Source organism: Polyodon spathula, chromosome 26, assembly GCF_017654505.1.
Source record: "Polyodon spathula isolate WHYD16114869_AA chromosome 26, ASM1765450v1, whole genome shotgun sequence".
NCBI classification, from domain to species: domain Eukaryota; kingdom Metazoa; phylum Chordata; class Actinopteri; order Acipenseriformes; family Polyodontidae; genus Polyodon; species Polyodon spathula.
In genome coordinates, this window is record NC_054559.1 from 15,423,484 (window position 1) to 15,447,573 (window position 24,090).

At 39.6% G+C, this 24,090-nt stretch overlaps 3 protein-coding genes across 4 annotated transcripts; 1 reads left to right on the forward strand and 2 right to left on the reverse strand.

Annotated features, from left to right (window-relative positions):
* Positions 1-49: 49 nt before the first annotated feature.
* ears2 (glutamyl-tRNA synthetase 2, mitochondrial) lies at positions 50-6,723 on the reverse strand. The gene is made up of 9 exons (XM_041229600.1): positions 6,398-6,723; positions 5,960-6,115; positions 5,254-5,443; positions 4,545-5,017; positions 3,652-3,760; positions 3,077-3,230; positions 1,724-1,854; positions 1,382-1,517; positions 50-958 (listed from the first exon to the last, which is right to left on the reverse strand). Exons 1-9 carry the CDS (start codon positions 6,636-6,638, stop codon positions 875-877), a joined length of 1,674 nt encoding a protein of 557 aa, XP_041085534.1. The 5' UTR covers positions 6,639-6,723; the 3' UTR covers positions 50-874.
* A 552-nt stretch (positions 6,724-7,275) lies between these two features.
* On the reverse strand, positions 7,276-15,158 carry LOC121300993 (UNC93-like protein MFSD11). Its single transcript, XM_041230050.1, has 13 exons — positions 14,924-15,158; positions 13,488-13,543; positions 13,058-13,165; positions 12,852-12,931; positions 11,765-11,861; positions 11,425-11,483; positions 11,038-11,185; positions 10,812-10,861; positions 10,574-10,639; positions 10,100-10,225; positions 9,844-10,018; positions 9,261-9,396; positions 7,276-8,900 (listed from the first exon to the last, which is right to left on the reverse strand). Exons 1-13 carry the CDS (start codon positions 15,011-15,013, stop codon positions 8,748-8,750), a joined length of 1,344 nt encoding a protein of 447 aa, XP_041085984.1. The 5' UTR covers positions 15,014-15,158; the 3' UTR covers positions 7,276-8,747.
* A 541-nt stretch (positions 15,159-15,699) lies between these two features.
* Positions 15,700-23,252, forward strand: ubfd1 (ubiquitin family domain containing 1). Of its 2 annotated transcripts, none has more exons than XM_041230025.1 (7): positions 15,700-15,776; positions 17,242-17,526; positions 17,893-18,101; positions 19,945-20,010; positions 20,574-20,679; positions 21,386-21,468; positions 22,040-23,252. In XM_041230025.1, the coding sequence occupies exons 1-7, from the start codon at positions 15,761-15,763 to the stop codon at positions 22,148-22,150; spliced, it is 876 nt and encodes a 291-aa protein (XP_041085959.1). In that variant the 5' UTR covers positions 15,700-15,760; the 3' UTR covers positions 22,151-23,252. The 2 variants fall into 2 exon arrangements, with proteins under 2 accessions (XP_041085959.1, XP_041085961.1); XM_041230027.1 differs by lacking the exon at positions 15,700-15,776 and adding an exon at positions 15,807-15,883.
* The last annotated feature ends 838 nt before the right edge of the window (positions 23,253-24,090 follow it).

Below are 24,090 nucleotides of genomic sequence, written 5' to 3' on the forward strand. Positions count from 1 at the left end.
TCATTTGGGTAAGGAAGTACGCGGAATCTTCTTAGGCAGGGCTTCGTCAGGTTTCTCCAAAGAGAAGATATTTAACTGAACTGAATTTATTTACACAGTAATGTTTGTTTAGGGTTATATTCAACCCACCATCGACATTATTTATTTAAAAGGTGTATTGACTTGTTTTTATATTCTGAAATTACAGTAGGTTATGTTTTACTTCGTAAGTCGATATTAAAACTATCAACTACACGTGTTGTGTATTTTCTTTAAAAGGCATAATTTATGTAAAACTAAAAACAATGATGGGTTGAGCAAACCCTTTCATGAAAACAGAAAATTATACAAGGCATGTCAATGAAAACATTTTAAAAAACCATATATTCCCCATCCAAAGAGATACTGTAAATAGTTTTGTGAAAACCAGATAAGTGGTTCTTATGATAAACCCTTTCAACAGCTTAGCCAAGCAGGTGTCAGTACATGCTGTATCAGCGAGCTACATTCACTCTACATGAACAAGTGCCCATGCAAAGTTTAATCAAATTCAGGCAAGAGTATTACCACAGTACAGTATCCATTTATCCCTGAGAATCCAGTACATTTACATTCTAAACAACACACTTTCATCCATCCCACCTAGCTGTCATTCTACAAATTGTATTATAAAAATGTACAACTGAGACAGAATGAACACTTATATTTGTTATACAGTCTGCAAAAATCTCCTTACAGACATCCTTCGAATATTTACACATGACAGTGACTTTCATGATACAGCCGACAGTGTTTTTCTTGTTGCATGCCCTTCGAAAAGCTCCCAGAACAAGTGCAGACTCCAGGACCACCAAAGTCCACAAAAAGAAAAAAAAAAAACACAAACACACTGACATCAGCTGCTCAGGACTCTCTGCAGACGTTCACTAACTTCTCTGGGTCCCAGGGACACAATCATCTCAGCCACGCTTGGGCCTTGCTGGAAAGAAGTTCATACAAAGAACATGTTAGGTTACAAAACTGGGTTTTTGTAAGAGTCTACGGCAGATGGGGTGAGATTTGGGGTGCGGGGTACATTTTGTTTAAGTGCTGTCTTTTGCTTTTGATGATTTGACTGTAATATAAATAAAGTATTAAAAAAAAAAAAAAAAGTACTGCAAGACAGAATAGTCACATGAAAAACACCCCCACGGTCCTAAAGCATAGCAAAGTTCAAAACAGACAACTGCATGAGCCACTGAATGCACCTCTAAAAACCATTTCTTTCACTTGTATTAATTCCTTGAAGATGAAATGCAGACATAGCAGTCTGTATGGGAGATAATGTTGGTTTCAGCAAGCTGGTCCGCCCAGGTTAGGTTCTCGCTAGCTTAGTCCTGAACGCTAGATGTTATGTATATACCTGTTGTCCGCTCAGAGCCAGTCGGATGACTTTCATTATCGCACCAAATTTCGTTCCCTTTGTCTTATTCTGCAGGCCCTTCAACTCTGTGCTCAGTTTTTCAGTCGTTAAGACAGAATTCTCAACCTGAACCAATCTGTAATAAGAGACAGACATTATGTTGCAAATCGCCACAGGTAAGATCACATTAACAGTTTCAACAGGATCGAAACCTACCAGAATTCTGAAATTCATGAAACAAGGGAGAAATAGTATGTTTATAAACATCAATGTGGAGACTACAGCACCCCTCTAATTGTGCCCAATTCTCAAATCGTAGATCTACAATTCATAAGAACTTACTCTAAAACCAATTTGCTGATTGTGTCTACTTCAGGAGAAACCTTCAGCAGCTGATCTCGCGGCACTGAGGGTCTGACCCACAGATAGGAGTAGGCAGGAGATACCAGGTCTTGCAGGCAGGTTACATGACCCTGCGTACAGAAAACAAGCCCTTGATTGTAGTCACGGTTGTAAATTAAGTGTCATTTTGTTTCAGGACAGTCTCTACACTACAAAGAGCTCAGCTTTCAGTCGTTTTTTTTTTTCACAACAGATTTGCATTTTCATCAACTTTTATTTCATAGGGTTCCTAAGAGATTCTCAAAATAGAAAGGGAAATACAATTCATGAAAAAAAAAATTACTACAGCACTTAAAAAGCTCCTCCTGGTGAAGTATCTTGCTAAATGATCATAATGGACCATTACTACTTAATGTACTGGATTAAACCATGGCTTTTATTTAGATGCCTGTACTTAAAAACATTTAGGCCAATTGCAGTCAAAATAGAAAAGATAAAAAAAAACTTCAGCTGTGATCGTCTTTACAAACATGTTACTCTCCCCACCTCTTTGTCTCTCTCTTAAAACGCACAGAAAGGCTTGCTCTCTTACAGTACACAAACTGACTGGCCAGAACGTTGCCTTCATAGCAGGTAGGACCACATGCCTCCTGATGCAGTGTTTGAGAGGGAGCAGCTGTGTTTAGTTGTGTTTCAGAGTTGTGCTGCTTGTTAATGCAGTATCATCTGTTTTTAAGACTACCCTGGCAGTCAGATATATTGATGACGGGAATTGTATTTTCTTCTTTTTTTATGCATTGTTCTTCTGATAGAAACACTCTTATTTTGTATGGAAGTCTATGGGAAAATTCTGTACGCTAAAAATAAATTACCAGCCAGCAACACCCAGGGGAAACGTTCCCATCAGGAATTTGGCAAGAATCTTCAACATTCCAAGGTATCCTACTACATTCCCAAATGTGTTTACTATACAGTATGTGCATCTCACACACACATATATATATATATATATATATATATATATATATATATATATATATATATATATATATATATATATATATATATATATATACACACACACAAATAAAACATCTAACCAGTGATCTTCAACCTGAAGTTCTATTTCTATTTTGGTAAATCTACTAATCGGAAATCCCTTATAACAGTACTATCCAGAATTACAATTTTACTGTTTTCAACGGTTCATGGTGCCCTCTGCTGGAACATCATCCACTTTGCAGGCGGTAGAAATTTTTAGGCAGCTTTCCTAAACTTCCCCAGATTTACATATAAAGAGTGAGATCATATTGAAGGCGAGTGAAGGAATATGCAAATCAATGTGAACGGTACCTTCCTCAGCTGAAGGACGCGCTCAATATATTCTGTCTGCAGAACACCTTTCTCTGTGAGCTGCTCCTCGTACTCCCTCTCTACGAGAACCTGCAGATCCTTAACCAGAGCCTGGCGCTGACCAGCATCGCCAATTCTCCGAAGCAAATGAATCCTGCAGAGGTTAGAAAAAAAGACAGCACAATGCCCTAGTCACACACGCGCACTGTCGATAAACACATGTTTCTGTTGGTAGAAGCCTACATTTAATATAGAAAAAGCATCCATTCACAAACAGTATTTAGGACACACTCATATTTTTTTTAAATCTACTCTACTAATAGCAGCTGGTGGTCCCTTATTTTAAAGTTACAATAAGAGACGATAATCACACTATATAAAGAGCTAATGCCTAAAGGTCTGATACTAGAAAAATAGGTTAAACATTAACAAGATAAAAAAAAACAATAGATATGACTTCGGAAGAGAACCAGTTAAATGCTTGCAAATAGGTGTCGTCAGCTCAAGAAAACGCACCTGCTGTGGCCACGCTTACAGCACAACACCTCTGCTGCTCGGTTTGTTCAGTGACCCACCTGTTAAACTCAGGAAGCTTCTCGAGATCCAGCAGAGCAGAATGGGTTGTTATTTTGGTCATTTCGAATTCGGCAATAAGTTCATTCAGTGTCCGACCAACTCGATTCTCTACACAAGCAAGAACATTTTTTTTTAGAGACGACAAACAAATACTGTATCTAGAGACGAGAAATAATTTCACATGCACCGAGGCAGATTTGCTGTCCTGTAAAATTACACAAAGTGGCAGTATCTGGCTGGCACCGAGTATGCAAAATCTATGAAGCAATATATTGTTCCTAAAGCACCTTTAGTGCTGGCGTGGGAAAAGCTAGAGGATTTCCCTGTTGCCAATCGCAGTAGTTCTATTCAAATTATAACTGCCCTTGTAACCACTGGTACATCGCTGCTTCACTGTTCCTGCTAAAAGTGGTATTCCTGCACTCTCTAGCGGGAAGGCAATACCAATGCAGCTTACAGACCCTTAACTGGGTATGGCCAATTACATTTATAAGGAATCATTAAGAAATTAAGTCAGCACATCCTGATTCGGCAACCAGTCATGACTTCAGTTCATAATGCAGATACGTATGCTTGGTTAAAGACTGCTTGAGGCAGTGCAGAATTTGTAAAACTGCAACTTCTGTATGGTCATTTGTCAGTAGATGGCACTGAAACTGTAGATACCTCTGCAAGAAAATAAAAGCTTCACAAGTTAAGTTAGAGGTAGCGGTGACCTTACACAGCCACACATGCATTGCGGTCTGCACAGTGTGGGCACTCTTTTAACCTTGCAAATAAAGTGGCCGCATCCTGTCAATGTTTCAAATGGATAACCTGCAGGCGAGGGGTCTGGAAGGGACAGAACCCATAGATGGCCCTCATACCTTACAGTAAAAACCAGGGGCCTTGCCTGTGAATCCTGAGCCACAGTTGGTTATGATATCAAGCAGCGCTTCAGGCAGGTACCCTGCTAGTGCAAAATGTTCAATGAAGATATCTCCCTGCCGCTTGGAAAGCTTGCTTCCGTCCTTGTTCAGCAACAAGGGGAGGTGTCCGAACGTGGGGGCTTCCCAGCCGAAAGCTCTGTACATCAGCAGGTGCTTGGAGGTAGAGATGAGCCACTCTGTGCCGCGCAGAACGTGGCTGATTTGCATGTGGTGGTCGTCAACCACGTTGGCTAAGTGGTATGTGGGGAAACCGTCAGCCTTGATGATCACCGGATCTCCTTCCACAGTGGCAACCTCATGCCGGTTCCACCCGTAAACCATGTCCTGGAAGGGCTCAACCCCCTCCTCCAGCCGGAACCGGAGAACATGCGGCTGCTTCTGTCCAAGCTTCTCCTCCACCTGACCAGGACTCAGGTGCCTACATCGATTGTCATACCTATTACAAAAGAAATAGGAGTCAGGCCACCAATAGTGACCAAGCATTACAATCCAGAAAGATGCTGGAAATGCTGTTTACAGGGTTGATACTGTTGTGCACTGCACTGTACTCTGATTGAACTAAAATAGGCTCAGCATTATAAAAAGTATTTGTCTGAACACTTTCTTTTACACGTTCACATCACAATTCCCCTAAAGACCAGCAAACCTTGCCTCTTTGGCAATTCAACTTACCTTGGTGTCTGTCTGTTTCGCAGGGCCTCCTTCTTGAGCAGCTCCAGTCTCTGAGGGCTACAGAAGCAGTGGTAAGCCGCTCCGTTGGCTACTAAAGTCTTGGCAGCCTCTTGATACAGCCCCAGGCGCTGAGACTGCTGGTAGGCACTGAAAAGGCCACCCTTGCGAGGGCTTTCATCCGGAGGTATCCCTGGCACACACAGAGAAGAGAACAGAACAGAAGGCAGCGGATGGTTTCTCAATAAACATCAATTCATGATGTTGGCACAACCACTGCACAGTAAAGCAGGGGTAAAGTGGTGGGGCTTGCACACATGTCTGTCACCTGTGGATTCCCTGCATTTACAAAGTCGGTTTATATGGTACAAAGGGCTGTGTGGCGCTGAACTTGTCTTAAAGACCACCTGTAAGGTCCACCTGTCTACATCAACCACTCTGGTTAATATCCATGCAGGGAAGGAAATAAGACTCCCATTGCATAGCAGTTTCGAGCCATTCCTGGTTTTACTACGAGTTTAACAGAACACACTAGAGCTTGTTACCTATACACACACTGGGGCTAATCAAGCTCGTAGTAAAACCAGGAATGGGTGAAACTGCTATACAGTAGGAGTCTTTTTTCCATCTCTGTCGATGTTATGCTTGTATTGAATCACCTGGCTGTACAGACCGCATGGTGACAGTGTGTACATGTGGTCACTAGTACCTGCCCATTCCAGCATGTTCTCGATCCTCTCTGCAGCCCCAGGGACAAGCCGGCTCTGGTCTGTGTCTTCCAATCTCAGGATGAAACTCCCTCCGTGCTTTTTTGCAAATATGTAGTTGTAGAGAGCAGTGCGCAGTCCTCCCAGGTGCAGGAAGCCTGTAACAGTAATAAGAATCGACTGCCTCTACTGTTTTACTCGTGTTTATAGTGCTTGTTAAATAGCATTGATAACTCAATTCGTACGCATCTGGTAGCAGTGGCTACACTTTTTTCAAACTGTTTTAAAACTCATTCTAAAACACGCATTGGGTTTTTGGCACAATGACATTGCAATACGCTGGGGTGTCGTAGCAAGGGCAATCTGTACCTGTGGACCGGTCAGGTAAAGGTTAACAAAACAGCGGTCGTTCAGGTAGGCAGTGTGCGTGTCAGTCTTACCTGTGGGGCTGGGTGCGAATCTCACCCTAACTCCCCCACTCTCAGTCCCGTAACATCTCCTGCTGAATACTCTGGCCTGACGCCCCGGCCCCTGTTTGATTACAGTCCCAGACTTTGATCCATAAAGAATCTCTGGCGGCGGCTGCCCTACTGCTGTCCCGTAAGCTCTTGACTTCCAAGCATTACAATTAAAAACAGACTGTCGCAAGATTATAGGCTGCCGAATTGCCGGTAGAACCATGTTGACATTGTATTATTATTGTGAAACTGTTACAGCTTTCCACTTGTAGTTTACACGCGTGTATAGATCAAACTCTAGCTGCTCCTCTTCCGGCATGCTTGTTCTGAAGGTCTATTGGTTATGATTGTTGTCAATCAGGAGAATGTCTCCGCCTCTTAAAGGAAAATTACGTCTATTTGCCAAACTGCTATTTGTCACCTCTTACTAAAGGGTAAGGGCTAAAATGTGCAAGTAAACTTTTCAGAATTAGTTTCTAGCTTTTAAATCGTCTTATGATCAGTGAACAAGTAGTAAAAGTTGGCAAAAAAAATAAAAGAAACACCAATCAAAAGTAACAGCAGATTTAATATTTAAAAAAAGAAAAAAAAACACAGAGCCAATATACAGTAACTTTAAATTTAAATGTATTTTATTTTTCCTTACAGAACGAAAATATATTTTAATATATTGAGAAATATAATGCAATATATTAATGAATATATTTCAATATATTGAAGATTACAAAATGTATTATAGAATATATGCCAATATATTTCCATTATGTTGCACAATATAAAAATCATACTCTAATATTTTTTTGGACATGTTAATACTTTTAAAGTAGTTAGTAGTTATACAAATGCAAAAAAAAAAGAAAAAAAAACATCTCATAAACATTCAAGAATATAAAAGATTGACTAAAATGATAATATATTGCATGTTAATATATTAACAAAATATATTTTCCTTCCATAAGAGTTTTTATATAATTGTATACAAAAAAGAAAAAGGAGTCAACATTGTTTTAGCGTCACTTTCTCAACAAGATAATGTGCTTGGTCTTACATAATTAATTTAAAACCCAGTTTTATCATTTGCGTATATAGTCTCAAACAACTATGTTTAACAGTTACTAAACCATCTGCAACACCAATGAAACTGGCATTATAAAAAAAACTAATGCAAAACACATTCCATGTGGAAATTCAAAATATACAGACAGAACACCTGTTTGCATTACAAAAACATTTAGTATAATCATAAAGTCCAGCATGTAAAAATATCTGCATCAAACACATTTTCCTGTATTTATTACAAACAAATCGCATATAATACACTGATTTATTATCTATAAAGTACATGCATGGGGAAGTAAATAATATTGATCGCCTAATGCAGCCTTAGTAGTATAAATATACATGTACATTGTAAACCGAGACAAGGACACATTCTTGTAAGATACAATAAAGGTGCAATGAAGACCTGAAATGTCCATCTTTTGATTACACTAACAATATAAAATATGGCTTATTTTTTCCTTTGCCTTTAAAAAAAAATGACAGTATTCTATCATTAAAACATTTATTGAAAGTTAGGCTTGTATAGAAATACACTTTTCAAATAAATGACTCCTAATTTTATTTGTTGTTTTATAAGCACCTGAACAAAGTGTGCAATTGTGAAAAAAAAGAGAATTTCTTTGAAATAATTTGCAAACAATGTCTATTTTTTTCGGTCAGTCTTATATCAAGGGTGCATTCTCCCTGATCCTATAAAGAACTCCTTCAGGAGTTAAACCTGACACTAGCCAAATGAGGGTCCCCCGAGTCCAGTTAAAACATTAAAATACAGTTCAACAAATGCATACAGCATATTGAGCTTATGAGGATTCAATAATATTAAAAATATCAATATCCCCTACGAAAGACATTCTCATGTTCAATCCTAATTTGAAGCTAGCAGACTCTTTTAGAGTTAGGTATTATTGCACATCAAGCAATAGCCACAAGAACCCTTTGATGTACCATGCGGTCACAATGTCGCTAAAGGGTTGACATGAGAATGCCTCAATCCCCTTGAGGTCTAAAAACTGTGCAAGTTACACGACACCAATTTCTGTGCAACTTGCACAACTCCTGGTTTCTTCTCACAACCGCTGCTTTGTAATACACAAATACTGGCATTAAGGGCCCTTGTCTTACATTGTAGCGCACAACCGTAAGGAAACACAATCCGAAATGCATAAAATCTCTCATTCTTGTACCATAAAATTCAAAATCATTGGCCCTCGGCACATTTTTGTGTAAATTAATCTTAACATTATTTTTTGTTTGTTTTAAAGGTGATGAGTTAATATTCAGGTAAGCCGAGAAGCAAGTCGTTCATCTTCTCTACCAGGAAGAAGCAGAGACTGCCGGAGAAACCAAAGATGCCCATCACAAAAAGCTGCCAGGACAGCAGCAAATAGTTGCTGTATAAAAAGGCCACTGCAGCACATATAGACTGAAAAACAAAACACAGTTCATATTACAAACGCTGAAAGCACACACAGAAGCAGTATTACATCAATGAATCTCGTATTGGCGTTCGCCACGGTTATTATAGACATGTTTCTAAGTGTTGGTGCTGCAGGAGCCGATTATTCTGATCAAGCGCTCCACAGGAAAGAGGTAAGGGGCATTGGGGTTGATTGGGGCCTATTTGCCTCTCAAAGTGAAACAAGCTGCTTTGATTTGTGATGATCGCTGCTTTTCTTAAACTCTGCAGAGAACAGCGATCCACACAAACCCAAGCACCTGTTTAGTTAACGTGTTACACTTTGAATGCCTAAGTACTCTCTTACACAATGACTGTGTACGTTACCTGTATGAATTTGAATATAGCAAACGCAGGGGCACTTTCTTCTGCATACAGACATCCCAGGATACTGTAGAGCTGGGTATTAAAGCAGCTGTCACCCAGTCCAAGCAAAAAACTACACAACAAGGCGACAGGCACACTGCGGGAAACGAGAAACAAACAAGGTATGCCAGTAAAGTACATGCCCCCTCCAGCAAGAACACATGGCAGGTGACAGTACCATGAGAACAATAGGTCAAATCAGACATTTACACAGAGGACATCACTATGACAGGCATTAAACACAAATGAAAAAATGTAGCAATCATCTGTGTTTTATTTTCCTCAAAGCTACCGTTTCAAGTACAAAAAACAGCTGAAGACAAACATCAAATAGTTATTTTCTTTGATGAGCACATTGTCAGGTAACAATTTCCAATTCCCCCCCCCCAAAACCGTCCCCTGCTTTGCCATATCGCTTTTCATATCTCTCGTAATTAAACTGGGATCGCGCACGTCTGCAGCAGGAATGCTGGTTGTTTCATTGCTGAAAAGATCTGTATTGTTTTGCCACGTTGTCCTGTGACAGAGAGAACTGTAGGAGTACCTTGGGGTGAGGTAAGACTTGCTCTGGGTGCCAGTCTGCACGACCACGGGCGCGTCATCGGGAATGTTCAGGAAGATCAGGTAAAAGGCTACGAAATGCACCACCATGCCCAGGAAAACCACAGATGTGCGTCTGAACCGGTTGTTTTTACATAAAAGTCCAAACAGGCCACCGCCTAAAACAGTCCAAAACACCCACGGTTACCTATTGGCTCAAACTGTTGTGCAGTGCATGTCTATTTCAGCTGAGAACCTACCCACAATTTCACCGATTCCAACTAAAATGCCCGAGAGCCCAATTAACCCCTTAGCTGCCGCTCCAAACTGTGTGGTAGCCCCGATGCAAGTTCCATAAACTCCGCTGTAAAATGTCAGCTCAAGACCTGAAAGAGAGGAAAAAGTAAATAGTATCTGCAATGCACTGTACAGTAAATGGACTTTAGAGGCAGCACTACAGCCACGGGCCAAAACAGTGTGTATAAGAACTGCGCATACCGACTGCAGATCAGAAGACACACGACACCACACTGGTATTATATCTGCTGGTAAAAAAAATAAAAAGGTTAACCCTTTACTGCCCTGGGTATGTTCCCATACCTATTTACTGCTTCTTTTCACAATGCCCAATATATTGGACACTGGGCAGCAAAGGGTTAATGGCAAGCAAGTCCCTGACCTGTAAGCTTATGCATTGCAGTATTTAATGCAGCTCTGTGTTTTACTCTACTTACCACTGTACGCCATACAGAAACTGAGGAGCAGTATGGTTTTTGTGCCAAACAGTTTCAGCATTGTCACTGGGGGGAAAATAAAGGGATGCAATTTACTGACCAACCTGTGTATTTCTGTTGAGACCTTTATCAAATTCAAGAGGGGCATCCTTAAATATTCATGTTGTAAATGTTATTTTTAAAATAGTAAAAACCACATGCACCTTTGAGAGAAGAGAGTATTTAAAATGATGCATACTGAACTCAGTGGTGAGCCCTCTGACTGTAGGCACTGTTCTTTCTTTATACCTGTGAGGGAATCAAAAAGTTTGTCAGAATTGCTTTGTTATTGCAAACAGGCCACAATACCACATGTACTGGAGCTGCGGTATTATTGTTGAGCTGCAGGGGTAGCTTGTGTTAAGCAGCTGGGGATCTGAGTGTCTCCATTCCTGTACATGCACGGTTTCACTTGCTTTACGTACACAGCACAGGCCGGAAGCAAGGAATCGTCTTCTTCTTCTTCCTTCAAAGGTTCTTCTCGACCCCCGGTCTTTCGTAAAACAACAAAACTCATTGTCCCCAACAGAGAAAGGACCAGAAGAATTATAAATAGAGTCCTTCTGTCAGTGTCTGCAAAGAAACAAAATCACACAAACAACACCAATGTAACTGGCTCAGAAGCTCTATGGTGTGCAGTATACCAATGCTGAATTTAACATGTGATACAATGAGGTCTGTGTTAATGATCTAGACTGTGCTGCAGTGTCCAGCTGACTTTATAAAATCAGGGATCAGCTACTGTATCCTGGATACAGCACATGGCTGATAACCTCAGAATTCCAATGAAGTAGCTCAGATGGGGGCATTACCTGTGACAGCGGCTATCTCATTCCACTCCAAATAAATGTAGAGATTTCCAAACAGCATGCTAGGGTTGAAAGATAATACAACAGTGAGAAACGGGGGCGGCTGATGAGTTCGGCTTATTATACGCTTCCAGACCAAAATGCAGATCAACCAAGTGACATAAAGTGTGCATCCTGGCTTAGGCTGGTAGCTGGTATTGTCTGTGGGATGTGACTTTTCCCAACAGGCCCTTCTTCCAGTTGAAGTTGAACAAGCAACACCTGCAGCATGTATACTCTCTTAAAGAATGCAGGTGATTGTAATTAAACACATACTGCACCTGTGCAATGAACCCATTATTACCTGCACTGCAGGAGGGCCCAAAACAGCCCTGTGTTCCTGTTGATGGTATCTGCATCTGAGTTCAGAACAAGAAAGTTCCCCTGAGCTGTCCATAGCACTGTTAAAACAGCAGACTGTTACCACATGCACCCTCACACTCAAACAACAGCTGAGCAGCATGATCTCAAGGGTCAAGCTCCAAACAGACACAGAGGTGAAAGTACCATGTTCACCAGGAAGGGCAGGGGGGCATAAACAGGGCCTGCTCTCAGTTCCTCCACTGCCCTATATCACACTGCATTGTCTGTCTCTTTTCAGTCTTCATTTCCACTGCAGTACTCTGCACTGTGGTCGTCTGCACTGTACACTGGTATGTGGCACCGTTAGGGTTGTGTTGAGGTGGCTGCTCCTGTGCCACCACTGACACTTACAACAGACCCATTGAACTTCCATTGTTGTGCCACTGTGTCTCCACTTAATCATTTGGTAAGGGAACATACCAATCGATATTCACAGCTTGTAGTATTTCATGCTTTTCAGATCTTAATACCATTATCAACATAAATCTTCAAACATTTACTTTGTATTACTATTAATTATAGTTTCTCTGGTAATAAAAGTACTGCTTGCAAACAGTTGCCTTGGCGAAGGGTTATGTTTGCTGTGCCCAAGTCCTCCTGATATTGCTGGCTGCTGGTCAGCTGACACACTTTAAATAAGGCAGAGCTGGTAAATCATTTGAGGAATATTATGAATTCCAGATCAGCTGGTTTTCAATTACTTCTCCAGAATTACATTTTCCATTGTTAGTATAAAGCTGAAAAGCAGATCGACTCTTAAAAAACAATACTTTTAAAATGTCACATTTGCACAACTTGATCAGAAACATGATGTGTCTGCAAGTCTATGTATACAACTAATACCTAGGAACCCTAGTATAACATACCAACAAAAGATAATCGTAAAGACCTACTTTCCCTACATGAATACAAAGCCTAAATACATCAAAATTAAATCAGAAAAAATACATATCATTATATGTTAATGAAAATAGTAAGTATTTAGGTTGAATATGATTTTCAATAGGCAAGAAGACATGGTTACTTACCAGCAGCTCCTATTCCAATCAGTACAGAAGTCAAGTAAAAGGACCATGTTGCCGGAGAGATGAACACAGCTATATAACCACTGGACAGCAATGAGTGACATAAAAAAAAGCCATTAGGTTCAGAATAGAAACTGTTACAGTTATATGGGGCGGGGTGGGGCGAGGACCCCGCTCCACCCCGCGGGCGGGGTTTCAGGTGTGCTTACCTATATAAAAGTCCACTGAATATCATAGACAACCTGGGTCCAATAGAAGCCACAATGGAGGGGGCTATTAGATTAGAGGCTGAAAACACCCCATATATAATAGCTAGACTGTCAAAAAACAAAACACATTAAGATGTAAGAGACAAACACAGTATGTTTATTATTATTAACATTTGCTTGCCTGTTTTAATTATTGCAGACTCAGATGCTGTGTTACTCCCTGAGTTTTCAATCAGTGAGCTCTCTAGAGCAGGATATATCTGTATACAATGGTAAGCACATGACATTACCATTCACTGTTAAAGAAACCAGCCTTTGTTGGATGAAGCACTGCATTGTTTTGCTTCAGAAACAGGAAGACTGCACACAAGTGCCAACTACAGTCCACATAAAGGGAAAATGTCCAACTTCAGTGGGATTGGACTCTTACCTGTTGTAGCCACTTCCTTGAAAAGTGGAGTTTGACAAGCTTTTTATAACCGTTTGCTGAAAAGAAAAGGCAAGACAGGAATTCAGAGCCCTTTATCCAAGGGCTGCATAAACTGAAAGGAAGCTACTATAAGATAAATTAGCTAGTAACAAACGATCAACTGTAATGGTCGCTATTCATTTCTAGCGATTGAAAAGCCATTAGCAGAATAACTTTTTAACAGTATCACATGAACACATCCGTTTGTATAATGCAGTGTTTTGTTTAAAGTGTTGGGGAGAGAGAAAAGGCCATGATAGATACTTGACCTGCTGTGCATCACAAGGAAATTCCACATTTCCACGTCTCCACTGAACGTGAAAGCCCAGAGTTAACTTTGCCTTTTATTTCTGGAGAGGGTGCTGGATCACATCGTAAGACGTTGTATCTATTCAATGCAATCTGGAGATCAAAGGTATGGACCCAGTAACAGCAATCACGTGCTGTATCCTCAATTTATTAGCTGCTAGTTCCAAGAGACAAACTTTTGGAAACGAACCAACTCAAGCTTCAGAGACCAGATAAGCCATTAAGTCATGACTATTCTCAAATCTCCGCACTCACATGACCGCTTATCCCTGAAGGGAAGGGAAGGGAACGGAAGAAGTCAGGAGAGGGGCGGCGGCAGCCAGTGCATATTTGCGTGAATATTAGTTAATAACGCAAAACTAAAAGAAAGTCAAGTAGACAAACGTTTTGGAATCGTTCTTTCTTTAGTGCGCTCTTTGTCTAATTCTGATTGCGCGTTTTAAAGTTTAAATATATATTTTTAAACGTTTGTATATTTATTACTTTAACGACATTCTTTATCGCAAGTGATCAAAATCAGTTCAATAAGAAGTGTACTGATCTGACCTGTTAATGTTTAACTTGTTTTTGTTTGTTCGTTTGTTTGTTTACAAGTAAGAATACAATTACAAAACAAAGATTTGCATATCAAGCCACTGAAGCAGTTTCTGTCATAAATGAGCCTCAAACAAATATTCAGCACAGTACATTAGAACGGAAATGTTGGGAGTGTTGCAGGTTATCACGCTGTAACTACTGTGTTTCACTGGTTTCTGGTCATCCCCCCTTCTTTGAAGTAAATAAATAAATACTGATATTTCTCAAGCTGCACTATCAGGGCTCCATCAATACAGTAATAAACCGTTTCAGAAATATCACGTTTCAGAAAATCACTGCACTACAAAACAAGCCGCGATCCGGATTTTACCAAGTGAAACACTTCATTTCAAAACAAAGTATGCAAACAGTTTACACTGTTACCAGTACAACACTGTTGTATCTTACAAGCCATAGAAACTTAAACGCTTTGAGCATAGTTTAACACTGTAAATAATACAGCTAACCTCACCAGGTCTGTCAGTTCAGTTCAACACACTCAGTGTACTCACTTCAGTGTTTCCACATGTTGTAAACGCGGTAAAAATCAGCATAAATCCGATTCCCAGAATCACCACATTAAACAACCGGAGGTCTGCCATAATACTAATAGATTAGCTCCTGATATTCTGTATATAGTAATAATAATAACAAAAAAAATCTTAACTGAAGGTTTACATAAACCTTAAATTCCAAAAATGTTGTACGTCTGATTGCCGCTTGTCGCTGAAGTCTGCACTAACGCCAATTATCTAGCGTAGTGAAACCTATATTTAACCAGGAAGGCAAAAATGTTTGCGCACGTCGTTTCAAGAATAGGACTCTGCGATTATTTTTTTGCGCTGTTTGCGTCGACCTTCTTAAAAAATACAGTAACCCAAAATCTGGGCAGTGTTTTCTTTTTTTTTTCTTTGTTTTAATATTTGTTATTTCTTAAAAACACGTCGCTGTACCTTCTAAGGGGCGGTGTGTGTGTAAACCACCTTTTGGGACAATCAATTTAATAAGTGTATTTGTGACAGCCAACTGAAATTGGGTACAATTTTACATTGTTAAAATTACAAATACAACTTTGTATTTGTTGTACTTTTGGAGGAAAAAAAAAACACCAACATGACACTAATGGGCTCAAAGCCAGAGAAAATAAAAACATGCATGAAATCCTTTTAAAGCGCAGCCACAGGTTTCGGTACAGTAACCCAGGGCACTGAACTTCAGTGCGTGGTTTCTCGTGTTTTTTTTGTTCGCTTTTTTGTAATAGAAACGCCTGATCACCACGGAAGCCGCGTTGCTCAATCGTCAGCACGCACGTTTCCCAGAAGGCGTATCGCGTATTGTACACAATCATCATGGCGTCCCAGGACGGTGAGTACAGAGCAAGCATCACAGCAGCATTTCAGAGGAAGACAGAGGCAATCCCGATTGTAGCTGCTAGTAACCTCGGTGGGGTAATGTGTTAAGAATCGGAGGAGGTCTGTGCGAGCTGCGTGCTTGCTGGGTCGCATGCTTACATGCTAATGCCGGTGTAGCAAAAAAATAAAATAAAATAAGATGTTACATAATTATATAGCTCTGGATAAGAATGCCACAAATAACCTGCAGCATGAATAGAAAAAGATTTACGCGTTTGCAATAACGGTCGTGTTTAGAGTGAGAGCCGCTGTTTTGTTTTAGAGTTGTTTGGGTCACGTTTGCTACAGCTGTCATCTGCTATAATAAAGACCAACAACCGAAATAATAATAATAATAATAATAATAATAATAATCTGTGTACCGTATAATTCATTTTAAAAAGCAACTTTCATGCTTTCGTGACGGTCTGTTTAATATTTCGAGTTTGTGGATTTATGAAACAAATTCTTATTTTCATATTCTGATAATAATAATAATAATAATAATAATAATAATAATAATATAGCGGCTATAGGACAAGGCGAAAGTTACAGAGAGGAGTGACTGAAGTAGACTCGTCTGCAAATTGCTGATTCAGTAAAGTTTATGCACCACAGGAAAACACCTTCTGGAGGAGGCCTGTTTACAACATATAAGACAATCTCCGCAGTCATTCTTGGCTTTGAGTCTAGTGTCTTGCTAAGTTAAAACAGGACTATTTTTAGACTCGCACTGCGCAGCTAGTTTCGTGGCTTCTCTGTCAGAACTGGTACAAAAAATATATTTATAACTGTGATTACTTACACAAGTAGGCTAACAAAATATTATGTCATCAGATCAAATACAAAAAATAAATAAATACCAATACATAAAGTCATGTGCACATTTATTAAGCACCAAGATTTTTCATTTCTATCCTTTATATACCTACCTGCACGAAAACCTCGGGGTGTCAGAATTTCAATTTTCGGTCAGCAATCGGTGGTAGAGAAACAGTTTCTTAAAACATTCCTGAAAATTCTCATGCATTTTACTTGTGGCTGTGTATTAATTTCCTCATACTATTTTAAATTCATTGCATGTGTGGCCAACTAAAGTCAAGACAATTTTCCAGGATTTTCAGTTCCAGTGGTTTGATTTCATATGCACAACAAATCAAAACAATAGACATGTAGAGCTATGTGGCCAAAAGTTTAGCATCACCTAGAATTTTAGGATTGAGACATAATTGGGGGGAGGGGACTGCAGAATGATATTGCAAAAGTCTGCTGGAAGCCATAATAGTAGTACAGTACTTCATGAGATTCAGTATGTAATTCAATATGTTAACGTAACATTATTCATCAGCTTTCTTTACACTTTAGGAAGCAGAATTTGGTAATTCTGTAGTGTGTAGCTGTGTCTTTATTGACTTTTATGCCGTGACTGTATTTCGAAGGAAATGAAGCTGTTGTGATGGAAACAGAAGGCAGTCCCAAGAGAGAGGAGTCCAACTGTGCAATCCTAGGAGACGGGGATGCGGAAGCCAACGAGCAAGGCGGCCAGGAGGACGGGGGAGACAGCAGCGCTCAGTGCCAGGCCTCCGTCAGCAACGGGGGCGACACCGACGACGGAAAAGAAACGGTGGATTTGAAAATCATTTGGAACAAAAATAAGTATGATTTGAGAATCCCTCTCGATGGCACAGGAGCCAGTTTAAAAGAGAGGATCCACTCACTCACAGGTAAGGCTGCATCACCTCATTGTGCGTCCTGGTAGTCTGACAGCTACCACATAGGGTTGGGGTCAATTCCTGTCTTTGAAATTGGAATTGATGCTTCAGAGATGTAATCATTGTTGTAATTGGCTTCAAATGAAAGCAGTTGAACAATGTACATGGCTAGCAACAGTGACTTCAATTTTAAGTAATTTGTTGCCACTGGAATTTTGATCAGTGTTGTGTTGGAATTGATTAAAAAGAGAATTGAAATGGAATTGACTCAAGCCCTGGTCCCACAGATAATTGTGAAACACAGACACCAGTTTTAATGTGACGATTTTCATACAACACTGACACACTGATCCCAGCAACATGTGTTTTACTCTTCAGGTCTTCCACCCTCTATGCAAAAAGTGATGTACAAGGGTCTCCTGCCTGAGGACAAAACCCTACGTGAAATTAAAGTAACCAACGGGGCAAAAATAATGGTGGTAGGATCAACGATTAATGATGTTTTAGCGGTTAACACGCCTAAAGAAGTCATTCAACAAGAAGTGAAAGCAGAGGAAAACAAAAAGGAACCTCTATGCCAGCAAAAGGTAGCTAAATCGAAAATGTTTTTTTAACAGCCTGAGCAAAGGGATCTCTCGTGCAGGGGCTCTTAAACTGTGAGGGGGCGGGCGGGCTGTTCCTGTCTCCTCTTGTTTCGTTAACACTAGAAGAGCCGGAATTTCAAACTACCCAGAAGTGCCAAATCACTCATTTTAACCAGTAGCTTTTTACACAGCTGTAATGGGATATTGAAAGACAAACAATCATTTAAAACTTATGAACATCAAATCAAATATTTGCATAGCAGAAACACCATACTTAATTTTTTTTTTTCCCAAAAGGGGCACTACAAAACAAGAAAACCTTAAGTAAAACATAAATAAAATAAGCATTTCACTGGTAACTATTTTGTAACGGGACTCTGTACATACAATATTGTATAAACATTTTATTTCTTTGTAAAAATAACATCAAAGGGTCTTTTTTTTCAAACATAGTACATACTGCACTACTTCAAAACATAAATAACTATAATGCAATAACCTATTTACATAACATATTTATTTAGCCTACATACTTGGCAGCTTTCTAACCTGTACAGTCCACACACACAATACTCGCTTCTCCACATTCCCTGAATATTTACTGCACACTGCACGACCGGCGCAAACATCCAGAGTTGTTGTCATTGTGTTTTGTAACCTAGCACTGATTCCTCTTGCGAGTGGCGGCAGCGCTGCCAGAAGGGGCATCTGTCTCTGCCCTTTTCTGATCCATATGTGCTTCCGAAGCTCCATGGCTAACTGCAAGGTGAAGTCCCTCCTGTTGCAGTTTTCCCGGGTACATTCCTTATACAATACATAAGCATTGATGGCTGCCAGGTGCAAAATGTTATCAAATACAGCCACATGCCACCGGCGAGATCTGCCTTTGACTGAATACAGTCATGCTACCTTGTCCAGCCCATCCACACTGAACTTTGTGGCATTGTAGTATTCCACTGTCTCAGGCTTTTTTTTTTTTTTAAACCCCCCCCCCCCCCCCCCAATCATTTCCGATCGCCACTGTTTTCTGCATAGAGCTGAGAATGAACCTGCAGTGCTATACACGGGGGTACCTATGACTCAGAGAGGCATGTTTTTCAAGCACTCAAGAATGTAGACAGGTAGACGCCACCTGATCACGGGACTGATTGTATTGAATAGAACAAGCAGGATTATAGGCTATATTTGTTCATTAAATATGTATTGAAATAACCTGTTAAAATGACCTGCTTTGGCACTTCTAGGTAAACGTGCTCATAATTATCAATTTCTTGCGAATATGTGGCTCAAACGGCGTCAGTATGTCTAATATATATATTAGGAAAAGAACAAACGGGCATGAATATTATATTCCGGAACACAGAGCAATTTAAATCTTAAAAACCAAAATTGTCAAATTGACCGGCTTGGCGCTTCTCTGCACCTGCGACACGCAGGATTTTATCAATGCATGACAAAAATAATTGATGCTGCTAGTACATGCCTTTATTCACCACTTTAGATGTTTCGTTAGGCAGTAAAAGCAAGTAACAGTGTAGAAAGTGATTTCAGTCACTGATGGTCCGTGTGATCTCTGAAAATGCAACATTAGAGCCCTGTCCATGCAGATTTCCTTCAGAAGAAATCATTCATAACAAGCGTCTTTCAAGTGTCCCACCGTTTCAGTAGTAGGGTTTACTTCCTTCGGAGGGTCTGCATAAAGGAGAAGGCTGCTCTGTGCTCATTCTGAGAGTTTACAAGTGAAGATCACGTTCTGTGTTAGAAATGAAATGATAAACTGCACGATGTTACGTTCACTTTGACTGCGGTGCGGGAAAACTAAATATATACGCAAATTGTCTCCTAGCAACACAGAAAAGTGTTGGACAAAGGAAAACCGGAAGACATAATGCCCTCTGTAAAAGGAACAAAGGTAAGCATCATTTAATACGTTGTGTTTGAAAGCCTGATATCTCTCACTCCATACTCAACACTGTAACCTGCAATGCTGGAAAAGCCCTTTTTCTCTAGATGTCTGTAATCATTTTTCTGTTGCTGATTTTCGGTTGTTGGGGGTATAGACTGATGGGAAGTGTATTTTTCCCATTGCAGGTTAGTCTCAGTGGATATGAGTGTTCATTAACGAGTGAATAAGTGTGAATAAGGAGGCGGTGTGCTCCAGTGGTTAAAGAAAAGGGCTTGTAACCAGGAGGTCTCGGGTTCAAATCCCAGCTCAGCCACTGACTCACTGTGTGACCCTGAGCAAGTCACTTAACCTCCTTGTGCTCTGTGTTTCGGGTGAGACGTTGTTGTAAGTGACTCTGCAGCTGATGCATAGCTCACACACCCTGGTCTCTGTAAGTCGCCTTGGATAAAGATGTCTGCTTAATAAACAAACATTAAGCACGCACGAACAGTAATGAAGCCATTTATCACAACGCAGGCCTGTCACCCCCCACTAGGAGAGCCACTGATCATTTTTCATTTGTTCCGCAGGAACGCTTGCCGACGGTGCCTTTATCTGGAATGTACAACAAATCAGGTGGGAAAGTGAGGTTAACGTTTAAACTGGAGCAGGATCAACTCTGGATCGGAACCAAGGGTAAGAGCAGCCATGCACGAGCTGCTGTCTGTGTTCTGGGGACGCTGAGTTCAGAGACAGACTCAATATGAAGAAAGCCTGTCTTGTAGTTCATGTGTCTACATCATGGACATGTGTTATGATAAAGAAGAAACCAGGCGTGGTTTGGTTTGTGTCACATGTTCAGTATTATTTGTATAGTGTGCACCGTAATGCCATCGTGAGGCTTCTCCCTCCTCTGTTGTGGTTGGTATACCTGTCACAGCAGGTTTCTAATAAGCTTGTCTATTAGAAGTAATGTGCTGGACTTGTCCAAACCGGTCTGTGAGGCAATCCCAGGTGGTCTGTGAAACATTCCCCAGTCGGGCACTGTGTTTAGGGTTAACTAGGGTGTAGTTTGGGACAGATTCCAAAAGGAGAGGCCGCCGCCCATGAAGATGATCAGAAATCCTGAAACATCAAGGGGGTCCCGGCTCTGGAATGGGTTAGGAGCCACCACTGCCGATGTGAAACCTGCCCAGTGGTTGGTTTGGATGTGCTTATCAAATCAAAAGAAAGTTCTCCATTGTGTGTTGGATCAGTTCACCCTGTGTTGTCCAGATGGTTTGGGCAGGATGGGTGTATTGTTTAAAAAAATAAAACAAAACAAGAAATGACAATTTCCATGCTGTTAAAAAAAAAAAAAAAAAAAAAAAAAAGCATTGTTTTTTGGTTTTTGTTTTTACAGAGAGAACCGAGAAGCTCCCCATGGGCTCGATCAAAAATGTTGTCACTGAACCTATTGAAGGACATGATGACTATTACATGATGGTAGGTACTAAGAGAATAATCCAAAAACACATCCAGAGGGGTGTTTTATAAAACCTTGTGTTCATGTTGGTGTGCTTTGGAGTAGTGCACCCCCCCCCCCCCCAGTATGTTAGTGGGTTGATTCCCTTCCTCCATTAGAGTTGTATGAGTGGTATTGCTAGCTGTGCATGCCCCTCAGGTTTGGGATTGACTGTCAGAAAAATTTCTTAAATGTAAAATAATAGCTTCAGCCAAAGTGTCTTTATAGAAGTAAAAACCAGTGCCATCTAGTGGACAGGTAGGCAGAAGCAGGTACCTAGAAAGAGAAACACACCTAACTGGTCAAAACAACTTGAATACAGATTTTATATATATATATATATATATATATATATATATATATATATATATAGCTAATATATATATATTAAAATGTATAAAAAATACATACAGAAAATATGAGAAAGCAAAAATACAATTTGATTATTACATCATTAACTGCCCAGGATTATTAAAGTTATAGGTAAGGGGACCAAAAAAGTCTAAAATATATCTTTTATATATATGTCTTTTTTTTTGTTTTTTTTTGTAGGCATTTCAGCTTGGTCCAACAGAAGCATCTTACTATTGGGTTTACTGGGTTCCTGTGCAGTATGTTGATGCAATCAAAGACACTGTCCTTGGAAAGTGGCAGTACTTTTGAGCGTGCCGCGCAGAGAACTTAGATTTAAAAAACCAAAGGACATTAGGAGAGACGACAACTGACCAACTGAGTCTGACCATCCTGAAGAACTTTGACAGTGAAAAAAACTTTACAAATTTAAATTTAAAAAACCGACAACTTCAAAAAGGAAAAACATTATATATAACGCACACATAGACTATTGGATGCCAGAAGAATGCGTTATCTGTCTTAGGTTTACTTTTCAAACCTTTTAAGTTGCAGTATCGCCTCTTCATCTTATAAATTGAAAGCAAACCTGATTTAAACCAGTGAAACCAATTGAACACAGTTTACTAACCCTGCAGCCATGCTCAGAAAATAAAGCCATGAATTGAAGGAAATAATATCGAGAGAAATGTGTATGCATTATTTAAAGACAGACGTCTGTTCTTCATTGAGACAGGGCTATGCAAGAGATACAAGCAAAGCATGTTTGGATCGCCGACTAAAGAGGTTTATTGACCTTTAAAACTACAGAACCGCCCCTAGCTGGAATTTTATATATATATATATATATATATATATATATATATATATATATATATATATATATATATATATATATATATATGACAAAGTTGCTTACGGTAAGATTCATAAGGATCAAGGTAATATTGCTCAGCCCGGACTTTCTGGATCTTAATGAGCTGCTGTTTCTTTAAACCCAGCCACGTGGATAGTAGTCATCCTGCTTTGCTGCCTTAAATATTTTTCATTGCAAAGAATCCAAGGTGTTGCTTTTAGACTGAAGCAGCTGCATGCCTGTCCCTCTCTCCTTTGTCTCCACAGTGGTTACACACATTTTTGGGTTTGTAGATTTGCTGTAGTATGAAATATTGAAATTACTTGAGAGCAGTGTGCACACTGCACCATTTTAATTCAACTAATCTATTAACTGATGAATGAAGCATTAAGTCATAAGAACATAAAAACGAGGGCCCTTAAATTGAAGCGGTTTCACATAAAAAAGGTTTTCAAAAGCATTCTGTTCTCATTCATATTTTGTATCTGCCAGTAATATACCTTGCCAAACACACTGGTGTACTGTAATCCCATCATCAATAAATATACTTTCAGTTTCCCTTATGTTTGAATGGAAATATTTAAGTGTTTATTTATTTAATTTTTTTTTTGTGAGTTTCTGTTTTTTAAATGCATTGCCTGGGAATGATAAATTGATGTTCCTAGTTTTCCAGTATAGCCTGAACAGAATACAATCTCTTAGCATCATAGCCAGTGATCACTGAGATTCTTTAGTTATGAAGATCCATTGCCTTCTTAATATCAAACCTTGTAAAATACTATATATAGATATATATAATCAGTGTGTGTGTGTGTGCACACAGTATTTATTAATATCTGCTCCTATCATAAAGTCTTAAGCAATTTAAAAGATTTTAAGGTGAACCATTTGAAATAAGAGGTATTGCAACTTGGGGGGGTGGGGGATCTGGAAACAAGACAAGGATACTGTTAATTTGCTAACATGCAATGCTTCCATCTTGTTGTTTGCACTAGTAGCAGCATGAAGCCCAGAAACAGTATTTCATTTTTATTTATTTTTTTTAAGATTACAATTTTTTGCACAATATGCACCTAATTGCACAACTTTCCTTTGAATGGGCCAAAGAGTATTGTTTATTGTGTGGAGTATAACTGTTCATGTATCGAAAAATCGTAATGCTTTCTTCTTCATGAGATATCGTTACACAGGTATGTATCGTTTTATGCAGATCTGGCCAAAAGTTTTGCATCATCAACAATTTTAGGATTGAGAAAAAAACAAAAACTACAGAATTAACTATTTTTGCTTCATAAACTCGAATGAAACCAGCTGATTAATGGTACATCAACATATTAAATTACATACTGCTTTACAGTTTTCCATATACTTGATGAAAAACTGATTGGAATATACT